The sequence below is a fragment of the Leptonychotes weddellii genome, chromosome 4 (assembly GCF_054177405.1).
Source record: "Leptonychotes weddellii isolate Sample4059 chromosome 4, ASM5417740v2, whole genome shotgun sequence".
Taxonomy (NCBI): domain Eukaryota; kingdom Metazoa; phylum Chordata; class Mammalia; order Carnivora; family Phocidae; genus Leptonychotes; species Leptonychotes weddellii.
The window spans coordinates 95463829-95483835 of NC_138372.1; the positions used below are offsets into that span (position 1 = coordinate 95463829).

At 40.6% G+C, this 20007-nt stretch overlaps 1 protein-coding gene across 4 annotated transcripts in view; it reads right to left on the minus strand.

Moving 5' to 3' along the window:
• The window catches only part of POGZ (pogo transposable element derived with ZNF domain), a 47571-nt gene that overhangs the window by 5204 nt on the left and 22360 nt on the right, over positions 1-20007 (minus strand). For 2 of the 4 annotated variants that reach the window (XM_081815944.1, XM_081815942.1), the window contains 11 exons: positions 15998-16173; positions 14952-15060; positions 13440-13730; positions 13141-13332; positions 10930-11039; positions 9512-9849; positions 8999-9153; positions 3810-3910; positions 3126-3272; positions 311-445; positions 26-198 (listed from right to left, as the gene is read on the minus strand). In XM_081815944.1, the coding sequence (XP_081672070.1) occupies positions 26-198; positions 311-445; positions 3126-3272; positions 3810-3910; positions 8999-9153; positions 9512-9849; positions 10930-11039; positions 13141-13332; positions 13440-13730; positions 14952-15060; positions 15998-16173 (1927 nt within the window). Of the gene's footprint in view, positions 1-25; positions 199-310; positions 446-3125; positions 3273-3809; positions 3911-8998; positions 9154-9511; positions 9850-10929; positions 11040-13140; positions 13360-13439; positions 13731-14951; positions 15061-15997; positions 16174-20007 lie in introns of all 4 variants that reach the window. The other 2 variants (XM_081815943.1, XM_081815941.1) reach the window with 1 other exon arrangement.

The following is a 20007-nucleotide window of genomic DNA, read 5'->3' on the forward strand; positions in this document are numbered from 1 at the left end:
CCAGCCTCCGGAAGAAGGCACTGACATTTTCCTAACAGCTCTCTTCTGGATGTTGCGTCGGACAGGGGGATAAAGGAAGACAGGCAGAGGGTCCGTTGAGGAGGACAGTGGTGCTGCCTCCTGCAAGGTGCTGGGAGGTGCATCATTGGAGGAAACAGGAACAGTTCGTGGCTGCCCTCGGGAAGCCCGGATTGTCACCTGCAAGCCAAGGGAAGGAACAATTAGACACTGTGCTAAACCTTGGAATACTGATAATCTCTATCCCCCCCGCCCCCTGGATCTATAGAAGAAACGGTGACAAGCCCTTTACCTTCGTGCCTGGTTTCAAACCTTCTAGCTGCTTGGGTTTACGGAAGGTTTTATGGTGCTGAAGCTTGTGTTCAATTTTGTCCTTGGCAAAGAGAAACTGCAGCCGGCATTTGTTGCAGTGATAAACATTCCTCTTCTGAAGGGGGGAAAAGAAAGAGAATCCCTTGAAGATTCCCAATAAATTTTCTTTCCTGATGAGAAGGTAGATTAATGCTAACAATCATCCTTTCCCCCTTTCTGTGGGTAACTGAAAGAGGAAGAAAGATACACAACACCAAAACCTACCATTGAGAATCATCACCTCCCATGGTCCCAAAGAAAGGCAGATTCACAGCCAGGATGACTAGGTCCTCCAACCATCTCTTCCTGACTTGGTTTAACAATGTGGATTAGTGGCTTAAGCTTTACTTGCCCCTACTCTGTCTTTACAATGCAGACAGTGCTACCTACTTCTGGACATTCTTCTTTTTTTTAAACACAGTAAAATGTACATTACTAAAAAAAAAATCTTTACTTTTTATTCCATATTCCTTCATGTTTTAAGTCTGCCTTCAATTCCAACCCTCCATCCCCGTGCACAGAAACAACTTGTTACCAGTTTCTTGGGTATTCTTTCATGGACAGTCTATGCACATAGCCACATAACACAAACACATCTCCAATCACAATCTCCCTCTTTGTCCTTTCTTTTTCTTTCTTAACATGAATGACAGTATTTTTCTCTACCTTTTCTATACCTTTCTATCCCTTGCTATTTTTCCTCTTAACACATCAATATATAGACATGCACTTGTCCCTGTGACACAAGTTTGAGGATGCAGACTGCCTACTACTGAAGTCCTTCAGAAACAAGACCCAGGTCTATGGTTTTCTTCCCAGGATAACAAGACTCCATTTACCTGAGTACAAGGGACAATTTCCATGCTGCTCTTTGGAAATACACATGTGGAGGATTACAGGCAGTCACCCCTATGCATATGAGTATGTGAGCCCAAGAGGGAGCTCACATGTGACAGTGCAGGAACGTGTGTGCAGACCCAGGCAAATGTTAAGCACAGGTGCACCCATCTGGTTCTCCATTTTGTGTCTTCTCTATGTACCTTCACTCTTCTCTAGTGGCTCCTTTCTTGCAGCATTTTAAAACAAGGCCCTATTTAATCCATCTTAAAATCAAAACACAAAAGCAAGAACAAATTCTCTTCTGCTACCTCTTCCCCTGGATGTGCCAACCCTCAGTCTTCCCCTTCTGAAACTTGTAAAAAAGTTGTTTCCATTTCCTCACCTCTTCATTCATCCTGCTGAAATCTGACTTCCACTCTGCTAACCAACCACATGACGTCCATCAACGTTGCTAAATTAAAGGTTGGCCTCTAAGTTTCTATAGTGCTTGACATCTTCCTGCAACATTTTGATCACACCCCTTTCTTCAAAACACTTTCCTCCCCTTAGCTTCCTTGACATCAAGTCTCTTCTGGTTTTCCTCCTAGGACTATGGTACTGGCTTTGTAGACAGAGTCTTCAGAGGTTCTAAATCTTCATCTTATTCTCAATTGGGGGTGAGGGAACATGGCAACTTCTACGTTTAAAATCACTTGATTTGGGCGCCTGGGTGGCTCAGTTGGTTAAGCGACTGCCTTCGGCTCAGGTCATGATCCCGGAGTCCCTGGATCGAGTCCCACATCGGGCTCCCTGCTCGGCAGGGAGTCTGCTTCTCCCTCTGACCCTCCCCCCTCTCATGTGCTCTCTCTCATTCTCTCTCACACAAATAAATAAATAAAATCTTTAAAAAAAAAATAAAAAAATAAAAAAATAAAATCACTCGATTTATGTAATTATGATTCCTAAGTATGTTTTGCACAACTCAGGCTTTTCTCCCAAGCTTCAGACCTATATATCCAACTACCTGTTCAATAGACAACTATATTCGCTGAACTCAGAATACCCAAACATGTAATCCCCACTTCTGCTGCCAACCTTACTTTCTACAGTGTTTCTATCTCAATACATAGTCTCACCATTCATCCATTTTTCCCGAGACAGAATTTTAGGCACTATTCCTAACTCCCTCCTCTATACCTTTACCAAATCCATCTCTAAATTGTAAATATCACTTACCTTCTCAGTATCTCTCAACTCTATCCTCTTCTTTTCAAAGCCAAAAGCCACTACTGTCTCTCACCTAAACCAAAAGAGCCTTTGGCGTGTCCCCCTAACTGTGGTCTTAATCTCTTTCAATTCATTCTCCTAATGCAGCCAGTGTAATCGTAACCTAAAACAAATTTGACCATATCACTCAAGGACTTAAAAAATCCCTTTAATGCCTCTCCAATGACTTAAAAAAGTTGAAACCCCTTTTCATGGCTTACAGGATTTTCTACCACCTGTTTCCTAACTTCCAACCTCCCCCTTGTGGCCAACACTCCAACCACACTGAACTTCCTTTAATTCTATGAACCTTCACTCTGTGCTTGGAGGACACCGTTCCTCCATCCCACTTCACATGGCTCACCCTTCCTCACACTTTAGGCCTTGAATACTCTTCTTCCAAGACAGCCTTAGCAGGCTCCCAAAATAGGTATATGCTTTTATATATCTTATACTTCCCCTAACACAATATTCTCTAGTACACTATTTGTGTTGTACACCACTAAATCCCTGGCACCTAGCCCAGTGCATGGCATATAATTGAAATTTGGCCAATTTTTGCAAACATACATACAGTATCTTCTCTACCAAAATCTGCCTAGCTCAGCCCTGGCCCCAGCATCCATAAAATTAAAAAAATGAGAATATGGGAATTGCTTGGTGCCTGGTACCTGGTGCCTCATGTAATGCTGTTGGAATGCATTGCCATTTTTGAAGACCTTCAGGCAATAAGGGCAGAGCAGATGCCGAGTATCCTCATGGATCATCCGAAAATGGACATCTACCTCAGAGTAGAGTGAGGAGCGATATTGACACACCTGAGTCACATAAGAGGGAAAATAAGCTAAGAGTGAACAACTGAGGCCTTAAAAAAGAGGTAGCAACAAAAATGTCAAAGTAAGAGAAAAATAAGTTTTCCTAAATGCACAGAAATCAAATTATTATTCTGACTCTGTAATGCAGGGCTACTTGTGATAGATTCAGCTGTTGATTAAGATAAAAATAGGGGAAGGACAAGAAAGTCTGAGAACAATCCACTTTGTGACTAAGAGGAGTAAAGTTTTCTTTGTCCATCTCTACAGGGCCATTCAGGAGACACATTCCTGCAGTACATGTGTATGTTCCCTGGCTGGGTACATGCACATGTTCCTTTAACGTTTTTCTCTGGCATGGAAAATCCTGAAAACAGACTCTAGGTTTATTATTTCTTCTGGATCTCCACAGAGTTCCTAAAAAACTGAGTGTATGCAGTAGGTATGCAGCAATGTTCATTTTAGTGGATTCTTTGTAGAATTCTCAGTGTAGAATCCACTGAGAGCGAAATGGCTAAAGCTCCCTAGAGAAAAAGGCAATACCTGGCAGACATAAGGCATCTCTCCAGGCTTATGAGTATCCTTCATATGCTGGAGAAATAGTGGCTCACTCTCAAACGCCCACTCACAGATCTTGCACTTGGCTGTAAGAAGAAAAATAATCAATAAATCCACCTGGAAATAAGACCAAAGTCCTGCTGACTCATAATCTTTATTCTCTGACTTCTCTATCTTTACTTTCATTAAATCTCTTCTTTCTTTAAAAGGTTCTGTCTTAACATCTGTGTTGCTGATAACAACAAACTTTTTGCCTCTAGCTCAGACTTCTTACTAAAGCTCCATTCTAGGTTTTGAACTGTTTACAAGACATTTTAATTAGATACTCCACCACCAACTCTAATTCAGCCTCCTTCTGATTCCTGGTTGTTTCGCTTTTCACTTCCCTACCTCCTCCTACACTTAGGCACTATCTCTGAGTCTACACCCCTGTGTTCTGTCACCATTATTTCAGAATGTATCTAGGAATGGTCATTTTTCCATTCTCACAGACAAAAACTTGGTAGAAGCCCACATGATTTCCTACTACTAATCAGCTGGCTTCCAATATCTCCTATCTCTCCAATAAATAGTGTCTATGCTTTACATACCACTGCCAAATGAATTATTTTAAATTACTACACTGTTTCATCCCTCTGCTCAAAGATAGACAATGATCATCTCCTATGAATAATTCCAAACATTTATCAAACATCTACTAAATGCGTACAAGAATTTGTCCTCAAAAGACTGACAATCAGGACAGAAGTTCTTGCCTTGTTATGAGTTGTTGAAATGATTAAACTTTGAAATTGGTCATTTTGTCAACCTTATAAGGCTACGATTCTGAATTTTTAATAATAATTTGAATTGCTACACATTTTGAATTAGACAAAATAACTATTTTTCTTATGGTCACTGGAATTATTTTCAAGTTTTTGCAAATGTAGAAATTGTGAATTTGAAGCTTTAAGCATTTACTGGAAAATGTCCAATCCCTGCTCCCCCAAAAGAGTGAAACTGAAATAATTCTTTAAAGTAAACAAACAAAAAACCAGGGATTCTTAATCTGGGGTCCATGGACGATGCCTCAGGGAACCTAGGTATCCCCTGAAATTATTTGCGAAAGAGTAAAATGTTTATTTTCTGGGAAGAGGGTTCACAAGTTTTGTGTTTATCTCAAAGGGGTATGGCAACCCATTTAGAAGCACTGCCTAGAGATTCATTAGGTGCTACAAAGACACAAATAAAAAATTCTATCTAAAAGAATGAAGATAAGCTGTAAGATATATGAGCTGAACGTTGAAAGAATAGGGGTTTGCCAGACACAGGGACCAAGAGAAGAACAGGAACAAAGGCAGGGAGATATGGAAGTGCACGCCATGTTTGGGAAATAGTAACTAAGTGTCAACTAAAAATGACAATATTTTGGGGGCGCCTGGGTGGCTCAGTCAGTTAAGCATCTGCCTTTGGCTCAGGTCATGATCCCGGGGTCCTGGGATCAAGCCCCACGTTGGGCTCCCTGCTGAGCAGGGAGCCTGCTTCCCCCTCTCCCTCTGCCTGCCGCTCTGCTCACTTGTGTGCATGCTCTCTCTCTGTCAAATAAATAAATAAAATCTTAAAAAAAAATAAAAATGACAATATTTTCTCCTTTTGCGCTTTGCCTCTTAATTCAATTTGTCATTAATTGCTTTTCTTTTTTTTTTCCTAGAACATCTTTAAATATTGGTGCTTTCCAACTTTCTGTCCTAACCTTTCTTATTCTGTGTTCTCCCTGGGCAATCTCATTCAGCCTTGAAGCTCTTCCTACAACCTATGTATCAGCTCTCTTGGTATAGCTGTTACACAACATCAATAACAACAACATTAATTAAAGCAATTTCTAACACATAAACACCATACTAAGATTTATATATATTATCTCATACCAAGAAAACCAGTGAGAGAGAAACCTAAGGCATCAGTCGATTTAAGACATCTCTAGTAACCATCCACATCTGTTCTAGTTCCACACTGGAGCTGGTATGGAAAGATTCCAGAGACAGAATAACTGATTTTGCAAAGTGGCCATCCTAACACGGTCCCTCCCAGCACCATTACCCTCATGTCCTTGACACCTAACACTGTCTTTTACTTTGAGAACATAGGAGTGAACTACTACAGCTTCTGCTTCCTATTCTCCAAATTATGAAAGAAAGGACAGGGGCGCCTAACTGGCTCAGTCGGTTAAGTGTCCAACTCTTTTTTTTTTTTTTTTAAAGATTTTATTTATTTATTTATAGGATAGAGAGAGACACAGCGAGAGAGGGAACACAAGCAGGGGAGTGGGAGAGGGAGAAGCAGGCTTCCCGCCGAGCAGGGAGCCCGATGTGGGGCTCGATCCCAGGACCTTGTGATCACGACCTGAGCCGAAAGCAGACGCTTAACGACTGAGCCACCCAGGCGCCCCTAAGCGTCCAACTCTTGATTTTGGCTCAGGTCCTGGAATCGAGCCCCGTGTCAGGCACCCTGCTCAGCGGGGAGTCTGCTTGTCTCCCTCTCCCTCTCCCTCTGGCCCTCCCCCTGCTCGCATGCTCTCTCTCTAAAATAAATAAATCTAAAAAAAAAAAAAAAAAAAAAGAAAGGATAGATATCTTATACCTTTCTAAGGTTCAGCTAACCTCATCATTCCATATATTCCAAGACTTTATCAAGCAATTAGTTCCCCCTTGGTTGAGTTGTTTTCCACACAGGATCCTCCCCTGACATCTGACCATGGTTTTAAGCCTGAAGCATCCTTCCCTCAACTCTACCTCTTCTTCAGTCTACTGCCCTTAAACAAGTGTGAAGAAAAACATAATGCTATTAAGATTATACTATTACTATAATTAAGTGCCATGATCCATTGATGTTTTGGACAATTCAGGAAATTTGAAAATGGACTAGGTACTAGATGATATTAAGGATTTACGATTGCTTCTGTTAGATCTTGAAAAAGGTACTATGGTTGTATACAGAATACAGTCTTTATTTTTTAGAGATACATACTTAAGTATTTGGGGGTGAAATGTCATTATGTCTATAATTTCATTTAAAAACACTTCAGAAAATAGGGGCGCCTGGGTGGCTCAGTCATTAAGCGTCTGCCTTTGGCTCAGGTCATGATCCTGGGTTTCTGGGATTGAGCCCCGCATCAGGCTCCCTGCTCATCAGGTAGCCTGCTTCTCCCTCTCCCACTCCCCCTGCTTGTGTTCCCTCTCTCGCTGTGTCTCTGTGTCTCTCTCTGTCAAATAAATAAATAAATTCTTAAAAAAAAACCTTCAGAAAATAAAAGGAAACTTTTTTTTTTTCAAAATTAAAAAGAAAGCAATGGGTCCCAAAATTAACATTAAAAAATAAGCTACTTTTATGCAGGATCTGCCATGGCGTGTGGGGAAGAGGACTATAGAAAAGGTATTTACTTCTTTGGGTCAACAATTTCTCAGGTTTTTGATCAATATAAATTTTAAGTCACAGGATACTCAAAAATTAAAAGTCAGACATAACAAGAGTGAAAAGCGAAGAGAAAAGGACTGATGAGGTTCTGACTGTCTGGGAATCTTTTTTCCCCAGAAGGAAAAACTTCTCTTTCCTATGTATAGTCCTTACATAAATGGAATTAACAAAAGCCCACCCACTGTATAAAAATGAGGTGTATTCACTAGGAGGTGTAGATGAGTTACTCAGATTTTCTGTCACTGACAGGGAAGACTTTGGGGCCCTAACCAAGACCAAGTTGGCTACTCTGCCATTAACTGCACAGTGGTTGATTCTAATATCTGTTCTATTCCCAGATTATTAGTCCAAAGTTCTACCGTCTCATTAATTTTTAAACCCTAATTACATGTTAAAATGATATTTTGGATATACTGATTTAAATAAAATATACTATTAAAATTAATTTCAGAGGCACCTGGCTGGCTCAGTCAGTAAAGCATGCGACTCTTGAACTCAGGATTGTGAGTTCAAGCCCCACGTTGCTGTAGAGCTTACTTAAAAACAAACAACAGAGGCGCCTGGGTGGCTCAGCTGTTAAGCATCTGCCTTTAACTCAGGTCACGATCCCAAGGTCCCGGGATCGAGCCCCACATCGGGCTCCCTGCTCCGCGGGAAGCCTGCTTCTTCCTCTCCCACTCCCCCTGCTTGTGTTCCCTCTCTTGCTGTGTCTCTGTCAAATAAATAAATCATTACTCTCATCTGTCTGAATTCTTCTTGTATTTATTTTATTTTATTTTTTTTAAAGATTTTATTTATTTATTTGAGACAGAGAGAATGAGAGAGACAGAGAGCACATGAGAGGGGGAGGGTCAGAGGGAGAAGCAGGCTCCCTGCCGAGCAGGGAGCCTGATGCGGGACTCGATCCCGGGACTCCAGGATCATGACCTGAGCCGAAGGCAGTCGCCCAACCAACTGAGCCACCCAGGCGCCCCTGAATTCTTCTTGTATTTAAAGACCCTAAAAGTTTAAGTATGACTTTCTGCAAAATCTATCCTCAACGATCTTTTCACTAAACTATTTCACCTATCATTGGTATTATACAATGCACAGGTTTATAATAAATATACTGTCTTGTTCTCATTTCCTTTATTTATGTAATTTCTGTCTCTACAACAAAACCAGAAATCCTCTGAAGGACATAGGAGATATTCTAGGAAGACTGGGCTCAAATCCTCACAATGGCACCTTATTAGAGATGTATGCTCTGAAGTAAATGACTTAATTTTTGTGAGCCTGTGTTCATTCTGTATTTCCTCATCTGTTAGATGTACAGTGGAGGCGACACACACCTCATCTTACATTTCATTGAAAGCACTGTCTTAATGGTACTTTATAATGTTATCTTTTGTCGTATGTAAAACCTATCAGGGTACTAACTAAAGTGGAGGTCCAACTATAGATGATCTTGGTAAGGTATCCATTACATTATATTATATACATTACAACACATTACAGTGGTCCTGAATCAAAGCCCCTAACAATTCTAGCACTGAATTCAATTCAGGCTTGAAGAGAAGTCTAAGTTGTAAGAATAAAGGGTGAGTGAAGTAAGGAATTGATCGGAAATGTGCAAAGAGCTTCCTCTACACGGATACTCATATAGAAATGATGGGCTCCTCCCAGTGCCATTCAACGAATGAAGAGCAAAGTATACCCCTAGAGTGAGTTTCCAAACTTACTAGTCGATTCGTAAGGACTATGAACATTTTCCAAGTGGCACTGGAGCTGGAAGGGCGTGGAAAACTGGCGGTAACAGTGCTGGCAGATAGTATGACCATCTACCTCACCGTTCTGCTGATCGAGTTCTACGTGGTGTTTCATATGGTTCATGAATCTGTAGCACAGCACAAGAATACAGAAAACAAAAAAATCAGAACCCTTGGAATCCCAGAACACACATTATGTGCCCTTCCCCTCCCTTGTTTGGGACAGTCCCTTTCTGAGCCCAGAAAAGGGTTCTTGAAACTAAGAGTTCTGTGGAAAGATGTACTGGTTTCCCTTACTCCACCCAAAGTTATCTCTTATTATTACCACAATACCTTCTCCTTCTATAGTACTACTTATTGATTTAATGATAATCCTTAGCCAGACTGGAAAACAGGACTACTGCCCAAAGAGAAAAGACTAAAACCTGTAAGAAAATTTCAGTCTTCTCTTGTCCAGGGTAACCTCTGAGGATCTTTAACACTTACCGAATGTTGTTTTTTAGTCTTTTGGTACAATGTGGGCATCGGAAAGATGTGGCAACCTTAGGGAAGTTTGTGAGTTGGGCCACTTTGCCACCATCCCGTCCATAGTAGAAGTCATCTACTAGCATGATGAGTTTGGTCTGGACAGCATCACCCACATTCTCATTTGGCTCTGGTACTTTGGTAGGTGGTGACAAAGCAGGAATAGGTGTAGAAGAGGGTGTGGAAGCAACAGGAGCTGTTTTCTCAGGGGATGGGGGCTTTGCAGCTGATGGGACACTGGGTTCTGAATCCAGAGATTTTCCTTTCTTCTGGTATTCCACCATTTCTGGGCAACAGTACTATAAAGGAAGATCATTGTGGTTATCCGGGAGGCTGGGATGCGCCAACTCCCCAACCTCATGAACATCTCTTGGGAATGGTTCTAGGTATTCTCATCCAGGTTTCACCCTTCAATTTTCTATAGTGTTTCTAGAATTACGGCTCTTTCTAATGGATATTTATTTATAGCCATATGCCTCTCCAAACCCGGTACCTTGTATTCCTCCCTCCTGCCTTAGATCCTTCAACCACTTACTAGCATACTTGCCTCTGAACTCCATGGCAGGAAGAAATTCCAACCTTTGTGTCCGGCCTAATACCAAAAAATGAAAAGGCTAGAAATGGGAACTGGTTAAGGACTCCTGGTTCATCCAAGGACACAATAAATAGAAAATAAACTGAGGGGTATCTAGGTGGCTCAGTCGATTAAGCATATGACTTCAGCTCAGGTCATGATCTCAGGGTCCTAGGATCGAGCCCTGCGTTGGGCTCCCCACTCAGCAGGGAGTCTGCTTGTCCCTCTTCCTGCTCATGCTCTCTCTCACTCCCTCAAATAAATAAAATCTTAAAAAAATAGGGGTGCCTGGGTGGCTGCGTTGGTTAAGTGTCTGCCGTTCGCTCAGGTCACGATCCTAGGGTCCTGGGATCGAGACCCATGTAGGGTTCCCTGCTCAGTGAGGAGCCTGCTTCTCCTTCTCCCTCTGCCATTCCCCCTACTTGTGCTCTCTGGCTCTCTCTGTCAAATAAATAAATAAATCTTAAAAAAAAAAAAAAAAAGGAAAAAGAAAATAAACCAAGGCCAACTTAGTTTGAGTTGATTATCTAACAAACCTGTCCTCCTGTGCTCCTGTGTAGTTTCAAAATCAACCACAGCCAAGGAATTAAGGTCGCATATGTTCCAATCTACTTGAGAGTCTTTAAACATATCCTTCTATATTCCAAAGTTTGAAACTCTTCTAAAACAGGCCAAAAGGGAGCATAACCCTTTAAGAAACTTCTAAGTCATTTCAGAGTCCCTGCTTCACAAGCTCCTAATCCTAGAGGAGGTATGCAGTGGTAGCCACTGAAGCTGGATCCCCATCACAACTGGTATCACTTACACACATGTGACCTCTCAAAGCTTCAGTAACACGGAATTGAGCATTACACCGTGGACATATTTTCCGTCCACCATCCTGGAGGTCGAACACTGGGATAGAAGAAGAGGTCACTGGAAGAAGTGAGAAGCATTGATACGATTAATGAGATGATACTGGAAACAGATTACTGGCCCTTTGAAGAAAAGGTTAAGCACTCCCTAAAGGGCGTATTAAGGTTGATACACAAGCATGAGTGATCACTATGAGGACCATTCTCTTCACCATTCTTTTAACTCTAGGCCAGGGGTCAGCATATCACAGCTCCTAGACAAAATCCAGCCAGATGCTAACTTCTGTTTGGCCCATGAGCTAGGAACGGATTTTACTTTTCTGTCGTTATACAACTTTTTCTTTAATTCAGGTAACATATACATGAAGTTTACCTCTTAACCAATTTGAAGTGTACAGTTAAGTACATTTGCACTGTTGTACAGGCAATCTCCAGAACTTTTTGCATCTTGTAAATCTGAAACTCTGTACCCATTTAACAATTCCCCATTCCTCCCTCCTCTTCGTCCCTGGCAACCCCCAATCTACTTTCCGTCTCTGTGAATTTGACTCCTCTAGGTACCTCATATTAAGTGTAATCACACAATATTTATCCTCTTGTGACTTAGTTCAGTACTCAGCAGAATGTCCCTCAGAGTTCATGAATATTGCAGCATGTGTCAGAATCTCCTTCCTTGAACAATATGCTACTATATGTATATATCATATTTTGTTTATTTATTCATCGGTTGATGCTCATTTGGACTGCCTCCACCTTTTGGCTATGGTGAATAATGCTGCTATGAACATGGGTGTACAAATATCTGCTTGAGTACCTGCTTTCAATTCTTTTGGGTCATACCCCAGAAGCAGAACCGCTGAGTCAGATGGTAATTTTATATTTCACTTTTTGAAAGACCATCATACCAATTTACACTTCCACCAGCAATGCACAGTCCAATACCTACACATCCTCACCAATACTTGTTATTTTGTTTTTTGGAGAAGAGCCATCCTGATGGGTGTGAAGTGGTATCTCAACATGGTTCTGATTTGCATTTCTCTAATCATTAGTGATGGTGAGCATTTTTTCATGTGCTTAACAGCCATTTGTATATCTTGTTTGGAGAAAGGTCTATTCAACTCCTTTGCCCAGTGTTTAACTGGGTTGTTTTTTTGTTGTTGAGTTGTGCTTATATTCTAGATGTTAACCCTTTATCAGATATATGATTTGCAAATATTTTTTCCCATTCACTGGGTTGCTTTTTCACTCTGTTCACAGTGTCCCCTTTGATATCCTAAAAGTTTAAAATTTGATATAATCTCATTTATCTATTATTCTTATATCTGCTATTATATTTTTCTTTTGTTGTCCATGCTTTTGGTGTCATATGTAAGAAATCATTGCCAAATCCAATGTCATGAAGCTTTCCCCCTATGTTATCTTCTCTTACAGTTTTAGCTTTTATGTTTAGGTCTTTGGTTCACATAGTTAATTTTTATATATGGTGTTTGGGTCCAACTTCATTGGATGTGGATGTCTGATGTTTCCAATACCATTTGTTAAATGTTTTTACACTTTTTAAATGGTTGAAATGAAAACAAAAGAAGATATTCTGACACATGAAAATTACATATAATTCAGAGTCCACAAACAGTTTTAGTGGAGCAAGGTCATGCTCATTTGTTTGTATACTGTCTGTGGCTGCTTTTGTACCACAATGGCAGAGCTGAGTAGCTGTGGCAGAGACCATATTTAGTGCATAAAGCCTAAAATACTATCTGGTCCTTTAGAGAAAAAGGTTGCCGACCTCTGCTCCATTGAAAACCCTTATGCTCATATCCTGTCTACACCTGAAAACCTCTCTACCAAATCCCAACTTTAAAACCTTGTGCAGAAATCCACCTCCCTGTGAAGCTTTTTTTTAAAATTATTATTAACCCACCCAACTGGTCCATTTCACTCATCTCTACAGCACAAGAAACAGAGAATTATCTCCTTATAGCTGATTTAGTTATGCTTTTCACAGTGGCTATCCCCTTTCCTACACTAAAGTTTCATGTAACAACAGACTGTGGCAACTATATTCTATGTCTCTACTTCAAAGCATAGAGTTCTAATATAACAAATACTTTATTAATGTTTCTGAATGACTGGATACTCTGTCTTTCAGGTTACTGTACCTTTCATAGAAGACTCAGGTCCGCTGGTTCTCTGGGAGCCATGGGCAGAACTGTTGTTGGATACCACCACTGGCCCAGGACTCTGGCCCAGTGAAGGGATGGTGTTAAGGGTATTCACCAGTTTGGCTACTTCATTGCTATTTTCACCTGTAACCCCAGGTCGCTTCACAGTGACAAAGCTGGCAATGCTCACTGCAGGTGGAGAGGGGAAGGAGGGAGCTATGTTGGCCAAGTGATAATCATCTGTTCTCCACCCACTGCCCCGCCCAGCACTGCCATCTCCACTTCCCAGGGCTCACCTAGCTTGGGATTGGGGTTCTGGCTGGATTGGCCTGGAGGCTGAGCAGCTAGCTGCCCCAGTGAGGTCGGCTGTGTGGCAGTGGGAGTGGTGGAGGTGCTGGGTGTGGACTTGGTCTGCTGGGACTGGGACTGCGGGACGGTGCTTCGAATGGTCAGAGTAGCTGGGATGACAGTGGTGAAGGTGTTGGTGGTGGGCCGCACAGGCATTGTGGAGCCTGGCCTCACTGGGGTCATCTGAGAGAACACTTGTGGGACTCCAACTGTCGGCTTAACAAACTGGGTACCTGGGGCTTCAAAAGAGAGACAAAGAAAAGTACCAAAGCTTGGTCAATGAGCTCACCTCTAATACATTCCACCTGTCTTTACTGAAAATACTGGAATAAGAAAAGATTATTTCCCCAAAGTGTTTGGTGGCCATCAGAGGCTAACAAGAGTAGCATAGACTCTAATGTCTAAGACAATACATATCTAAGGTGATAAAAGATCCTAAGGAATCAGCCCTATTAAACTGAAGAAAGAAGATTCCTATCAACTCCTCCCAAAACACCTTACCACACTGCCTTTTTAATCCCAAGAACATAATGAGGAGTAGCTTGACCTCAGTACTAGGAAGAGCGAGGATGAGTACAGAGTAGGAGGCAGTGTGCGTATGTATAGGCCAGAGGGCAGCTGTAGTCCTAAGAAAGCAATCTTTCTTTCTCAGGATACTAAAGGAGTCTTCCATTCTTTCATATGAACTCAAACAGAAGATGGACTATGCCATTCTACTAGGATCCCAGAGGTGAATCTCCTGGCTCAGCTGTAAACAATTCCACTGACAAATATATAAGAAATACCAGAACTAGGTAAGTTAAATTCATGAGACTTTCATGAGAAAGGCCAAAAGCACTGTGTGGGCTCTGAGAACAACAAAAACTTAGGAAGACAAGCTCATGGAGGCACCCATACATCAACTAAATTAGGCTATTTTTTGGCCTGAGTTGTAGTAAACTTACAGACACTAAGTAAAGAACTGTGGGGAAAATTACGAGATTTTAAAAAATTATTTTCAATTTAGTTTCTTAAAAAAAATACTAACTAGTCATTGGCAAATTTATCATCAAAGGGTAGGTCATTTGTTTAATTTATATCCAAGATCTATGCTATGAAATTAAAGCAAAATAAAGTTTATAATCCCACCATGTAAGTGAGTAGACTTGTAAGAAATACGGAATTTGGGAGTTTGCAATAATATTCCTTCAGGATAACAAACACTAAAACACCAGAAACAGAAAAATGACTAAACCCTGTTTGAAGGGTGGTAAAAAGTTGAAAAGAAAAATAAATAAAAACCACCACCCTGGCCAAAGGTTAGAAACAGTTTTTTAAAAATTGGGCTTAAATCAATATGATCTTTATATTTTTAGATTTTCCTTAAACACATTTTTTAAATGACCAAGAATATTTTGAGACAAGAAAAACAAATCTTCTGGATGCCAGTTTATTTAGAATGGGTAGACATTTTTCCTTACCTGGGACTAGTGTTATTGGTCTAACCGTTTGGCCTTGCTGTACGTTCAGCACAATCCCAACCTGATTCATTGCATTTTGTACAGGCCGGACATTTCTTACAGGAAATCCCTGCATTAAAAGCAAAATGATCTTTAACATGGAGATCAGCTAACACTAAGCAGAGATTACAATAAGACTACATCCTAAAAAATTCCCACACTCTTACCTAGTGGTTCTTTTTCTAGAGGTAGAGCTTTTAAATGACTGAGATGGAGAAATCTAGGAATTTTGGCAAACTTTTGAGTGACAAAATATCAAAACTGAAGAAGCTTTAGTACATATGAGCAAAAATGAAAACCTACTTTCCTGTCTTAAAAGAACCTCAGCTTAAAAAATACCTCATTCACAAACTGGCCCCTAAACAGATAAAGGCATAGAAGAAGGGAAAAAAAAGACACTAAGAGTATTCACTGGAGTGATTCAACACAAAACAACTGTTAAGAAATTGTTCCCAAAGTCCACTTCAAAGGCCATAAACCTCTGGCAAATTTTTAAGAGAAGAATTTATAACTCAGGAAGCCACAGGCAGAGAAACACTTGCCTTTATGTTCCACATTCAGCATTAGGCTTTCAACTTCGAGTCACATTATATGTCAAATAAGTCATCTATCTTCCTCCTCCTCTTCCAAAGTTCTCCCTGCACTTTACCAATTTCATACACAGATTTCAAGAGTCAACTAACTCACCCCATTTTAAGAAAAAACAGCCCAAGCAAAGGGCAGGAAGTGTTAAGGGCCAAGTGTGAAGGTTTCCTAATCTAAGCTTTCCCACTAATTTCTGCCCAGATCTTAATCAAAATACTTAATAGCCCTCTAAAGGATAGGAAGAGGAAATTACCCAGATATGTTATGTTTGGCTTTCTATAAAAATCAGTATTAAATTAAAAAACCGCAAATGAGAAAGCCAGGTCAAAAGACAGGACTTAGAGTTCTAAGTTAGAGCCTCCAAAGGTTCACAGTCTTTCTCTCCTTCCCTATCCAGCCCCAGAATTCAGAGTCCTACTCACCTGTGTAGTGATGAATATTGGTTGTGAGGCCACAGGAGAACTAGTCACATGATTGGCATTCTGCATGACCTGGACAGGCCTCAACACTGGTTGAGTAACCATTGTGCCCAGACCTGGGGTTGGATTCTGGGTTAGGATGAGTGGCTGTCCACCTTGTTGGACCAAAGAATTGCCAGCTGAAGAGTAAAAGGAAGACAGAAAAAAAAAAAGTAACAAAAAACAAACCCACATTTTTTAAGAAACATTATAGTCTCAGATAAGAAATGGTATCCCAGATATCAAAATATCCAGGATTGTCACACTCACCTTAGGTTTAATGTCACCAAACTCACCAAAAATTTAAGCTTTACCCAAATCTGCCACTAACAGAAAAACTGTAGATAGGGAAGGTTCACTAACATCTCCCCCATATACATCTTAACCAGGGATGTCTTAATGTAGTAAAACTTCTACATGGCTATCATTTTAACTCTGACAGTATTAATATATAATTTAACATAATCTCTCCACACCAAATTAGCAAACAAAGTAACATATAATTTCTTTTTCCATATTTTCACTAAGTAAAACTTATTTTGTCTGAATATAATTTGTTGTTAGCTAATTCACTTTTAATCTTTTTAAAAGCGGCATATTCATCAACAAACATTAATTCAGCAAGCACACAGAATCTTAAGAATGGCACCTCTTCCTAGTGAGTCAAAGCTCAGAAATCCAACAGATTCTCTAACAACCACTGTCTTTTACAGGTATGGGAACACAGAGGTGGACAGGCTAACTTTTCTTGCTCTTTTTGACATGAGAACTGATAAAGACTTGGTCAAAAACTAACCAACATCCAGTAAAAATGGTATGACTTCAGAAGATAATGGTTCATTCATAAATAAATATTAATAAATGGACTATTACGGAACCTTTTATTATTTTATATTTATTATAATATATAAGTATATATAAAATATATATAAATATATTTTATATTATTTTATAATTATTGAATAATTATACCATAATTATTGAACCACTTTAGGTTCTTCTCATTTGTGAGAAAAGTAATTTTATAAATGTTTTAAAGTCTATTTACATTTGGCAAAAAAGTCATTAATACTGTTTCATATTTATTTATTTTTAAGATTTTATTTATTTATTTTGACAGAGAGAGAGAGACAGCGAGAGAGGGAACACAAGCAGGGGGAGTGGAAGAGGGAGCAGGGAGCCCAATGTGGGGCTCGATCTCAGGACCCTGGGATCATGACCTGAGCTGAAGGCAGACGCTTAACGACAGAGCCACCCAGGCGCTCCCTAAGTTTCCTATTTATAGCGAATACTCCAAAACCAGACAGAAAATTTGAGCATCAATATACCTAAATCAGAGATTCAAGTAAGATATTGCCTCAACCTTTTACCTCAACTAACCAGAGTGAGATGGGTTCCTATGAGCTGTATGTCCTACTTTGACAGAGTCACTGCAGTTAGCTACAAAGCTAGACCACTGGAGTGGGTACATAGGTGGCTATTAATGGGCCAACAATGGTTTGTCCCAATTTTTTCCAGGAAATGAGTGCCTATCAGTGGACTAGACCTCATAGTTAGTTACTAGGCCAACTGACTAGTGATTATGAGGTTGACACAGATAAAAAATTACAAGTTCTATCTGTGCTAATTATACTGGCAATTTACTATTTTAATTTAAATGTTTTATTATGGAGAAGTTCAAATACATATAAAAAGAGCATACCATAATGAAACCCCATGTACCCATCGCTCAGCTACAACAATTATTAACTATGGCCAATTTTGGTTTTTTTTGTACTTCCCATCCACATTCTACGAATCTAGTAACTCCAATGAATTCTAATAATTCTAATGAATTATTTTAAATGATTTCTACATTTTTTTTTTTTTAAGATTTCATCCATTTACTTGAGAGAGAGAGCAGAAGTAGCACAAGCAGGGGGAGCAGCAGAGGGAGAAGGGGAAGCAGACACCCCGCCAAGCAGGTAGCCCAACGTGGGGCTCGATTCCAGGACCCTGGGATCATGACCCAAGCCGAAGGCAGACACCCACCCAACTGAGCCACCCAGGTGCCCCTGATTTCTGCATTCTTACTAAATCTTTCCTTAGAGAAATTCTGACAATTCATGGGTTTTACAAAGTTCTACTTCCAGGGAATGAGAGGCAATCAGAATCCTTAGGCTTGGGTGCCTGGGTGGCTCAGTTGGTTAAGCGTCTGCCTAGAGCTCGGGTCATGATCCCGGGGTCCTGGGATCGAGTCCCACATCGGGCTCCCTGCTCAGCGGGGAGTCTGCTTCTCCCTCTGACCCTCCCCCCTCTCGTGCTCTCTCTCTCTCTCTGAAATGGATAAATAAAATCTTAAAAAAAAAAACAAGAATCCTTAGGCTTAAAAAGCCTATAAAACAATTAACCAACTGGGGCGCCTGGGTGGCTCAGTTGTTAAGTGTCTGCCTTTGGCTCAGGTCATGATCCCAGGGTCCTGGGATCAAGCCCGCATTGGGCCTGCTCAGCAGCAAGTCTTGCTTCTCCTTCTCCCACTCCCCCCTGCTTGTGTTCCCTCTCTTGCTGTGTCTCTCTCTGTCAAATAAATAAATAAAATCTTAAAAAAAAAACAAAAAAGAATTAACCAACTAATACCCTGCCTCAAAGTTTGCTCTCAAACTAGGTACCACAGCCATAAACTGATTAAATAAGGGGAAGAGATTCAGCAGCTTCTCTCACAATATTTTCTGTTTTACAAATCTGAAGGTCTTGATGTATTCCTTTATTCTTTTATGTTTACTTAAATAGCCTTAAAACCCAGAGATAGGAGGCCTAAATGGAGTCAAAATGAGCTAAACACGAGTTGAAAAACATTAACTATTTATAGAGTAAGAAACCTATAACATTAAATTCAGATCATTTAGGGGCGCCTGGGTGGCTCAATCGGTTAGGCGGCTGCCTTCGGCTCAGGTCATGATCCCAGGGTCCTGGGATCGAGCCCCGCGTCGGGCTCCCTGCTCAGTGGAGAGTCTGCTTCTCCCTCTCCCTCTGCCTGCCTCTCTGCCTGCTTGTGCTCTCTGTCAAATAAATAAATAAAATCTTTAAAAAATAAAAAAAAATAAATAAAAAATAAATTCAGATCATTCACAGCTCAGAATTAAGCAGTGGTTTATTTTACTACATAATATTTTTTTCCAAAGCAAATGTATGATCAGTCAGAACTATGTAAGTAATTTCTAAATGCTGAGTGATAGATTCTGAAGAACAACAAAAAGAATTGTAAAAACGTTCCAAAATTCTACTCCTGACACCTTCTTTAAAAAAAAAAAAAAAAGAGCTGGGGCGCCTGGGTGGCTCAGTTGGTTAAGCATCTGCCTTCAGCTCAGGTCATGATCCCAGGGTCCTGGGATCGAGCCCCAAATCAGGCTCCCTGCTCGGCAGAAGACTGCTTCTTCCTCTCCCTCTGCTGGCCACTCTCCCTGCTTGTTCTCTCTCTCTCTCTCTCCCTGCCAAATAAATAAAATCTTAAAAAAAAAAAAAAGGGGGGGGAGAGCTTTACTGAGATATCATCCACATACCATAGACATTACTCATATAAAGTATACAATTCAGAGCTTTTTAGTATATTCACAAGGTTTGTGCAACTATCACTTCTATTTAATTCCAGAACATGTTCATCATCCCAAGAAGAAATCTTACACCCATTAGCAGTTATTCCCTGTTCTTTTCTCCCCCAGCCCTGGTAACCACAAATCTATTTTCTGTCACTAGAGAATTGCCTATTTTGGACATTTCATATAAATGGGAGTCATACACGGGGCGCCTGGGTGGCTCAGTCGTTAAGCGTCTGCCTTCGGCTCAGGTCATGGTCCCAGGGTCCTGGGATTGAGCCCCACATCGGGTTCCCTGCTCGGCGGGAAACCTGCTTCTCCCTCTCCCACTCCCCGTTTGTGTTCCCTCTCTTGCTATGTCTCTGTCAAATAAATAAATAAATAAATGGAGTCATACAATAT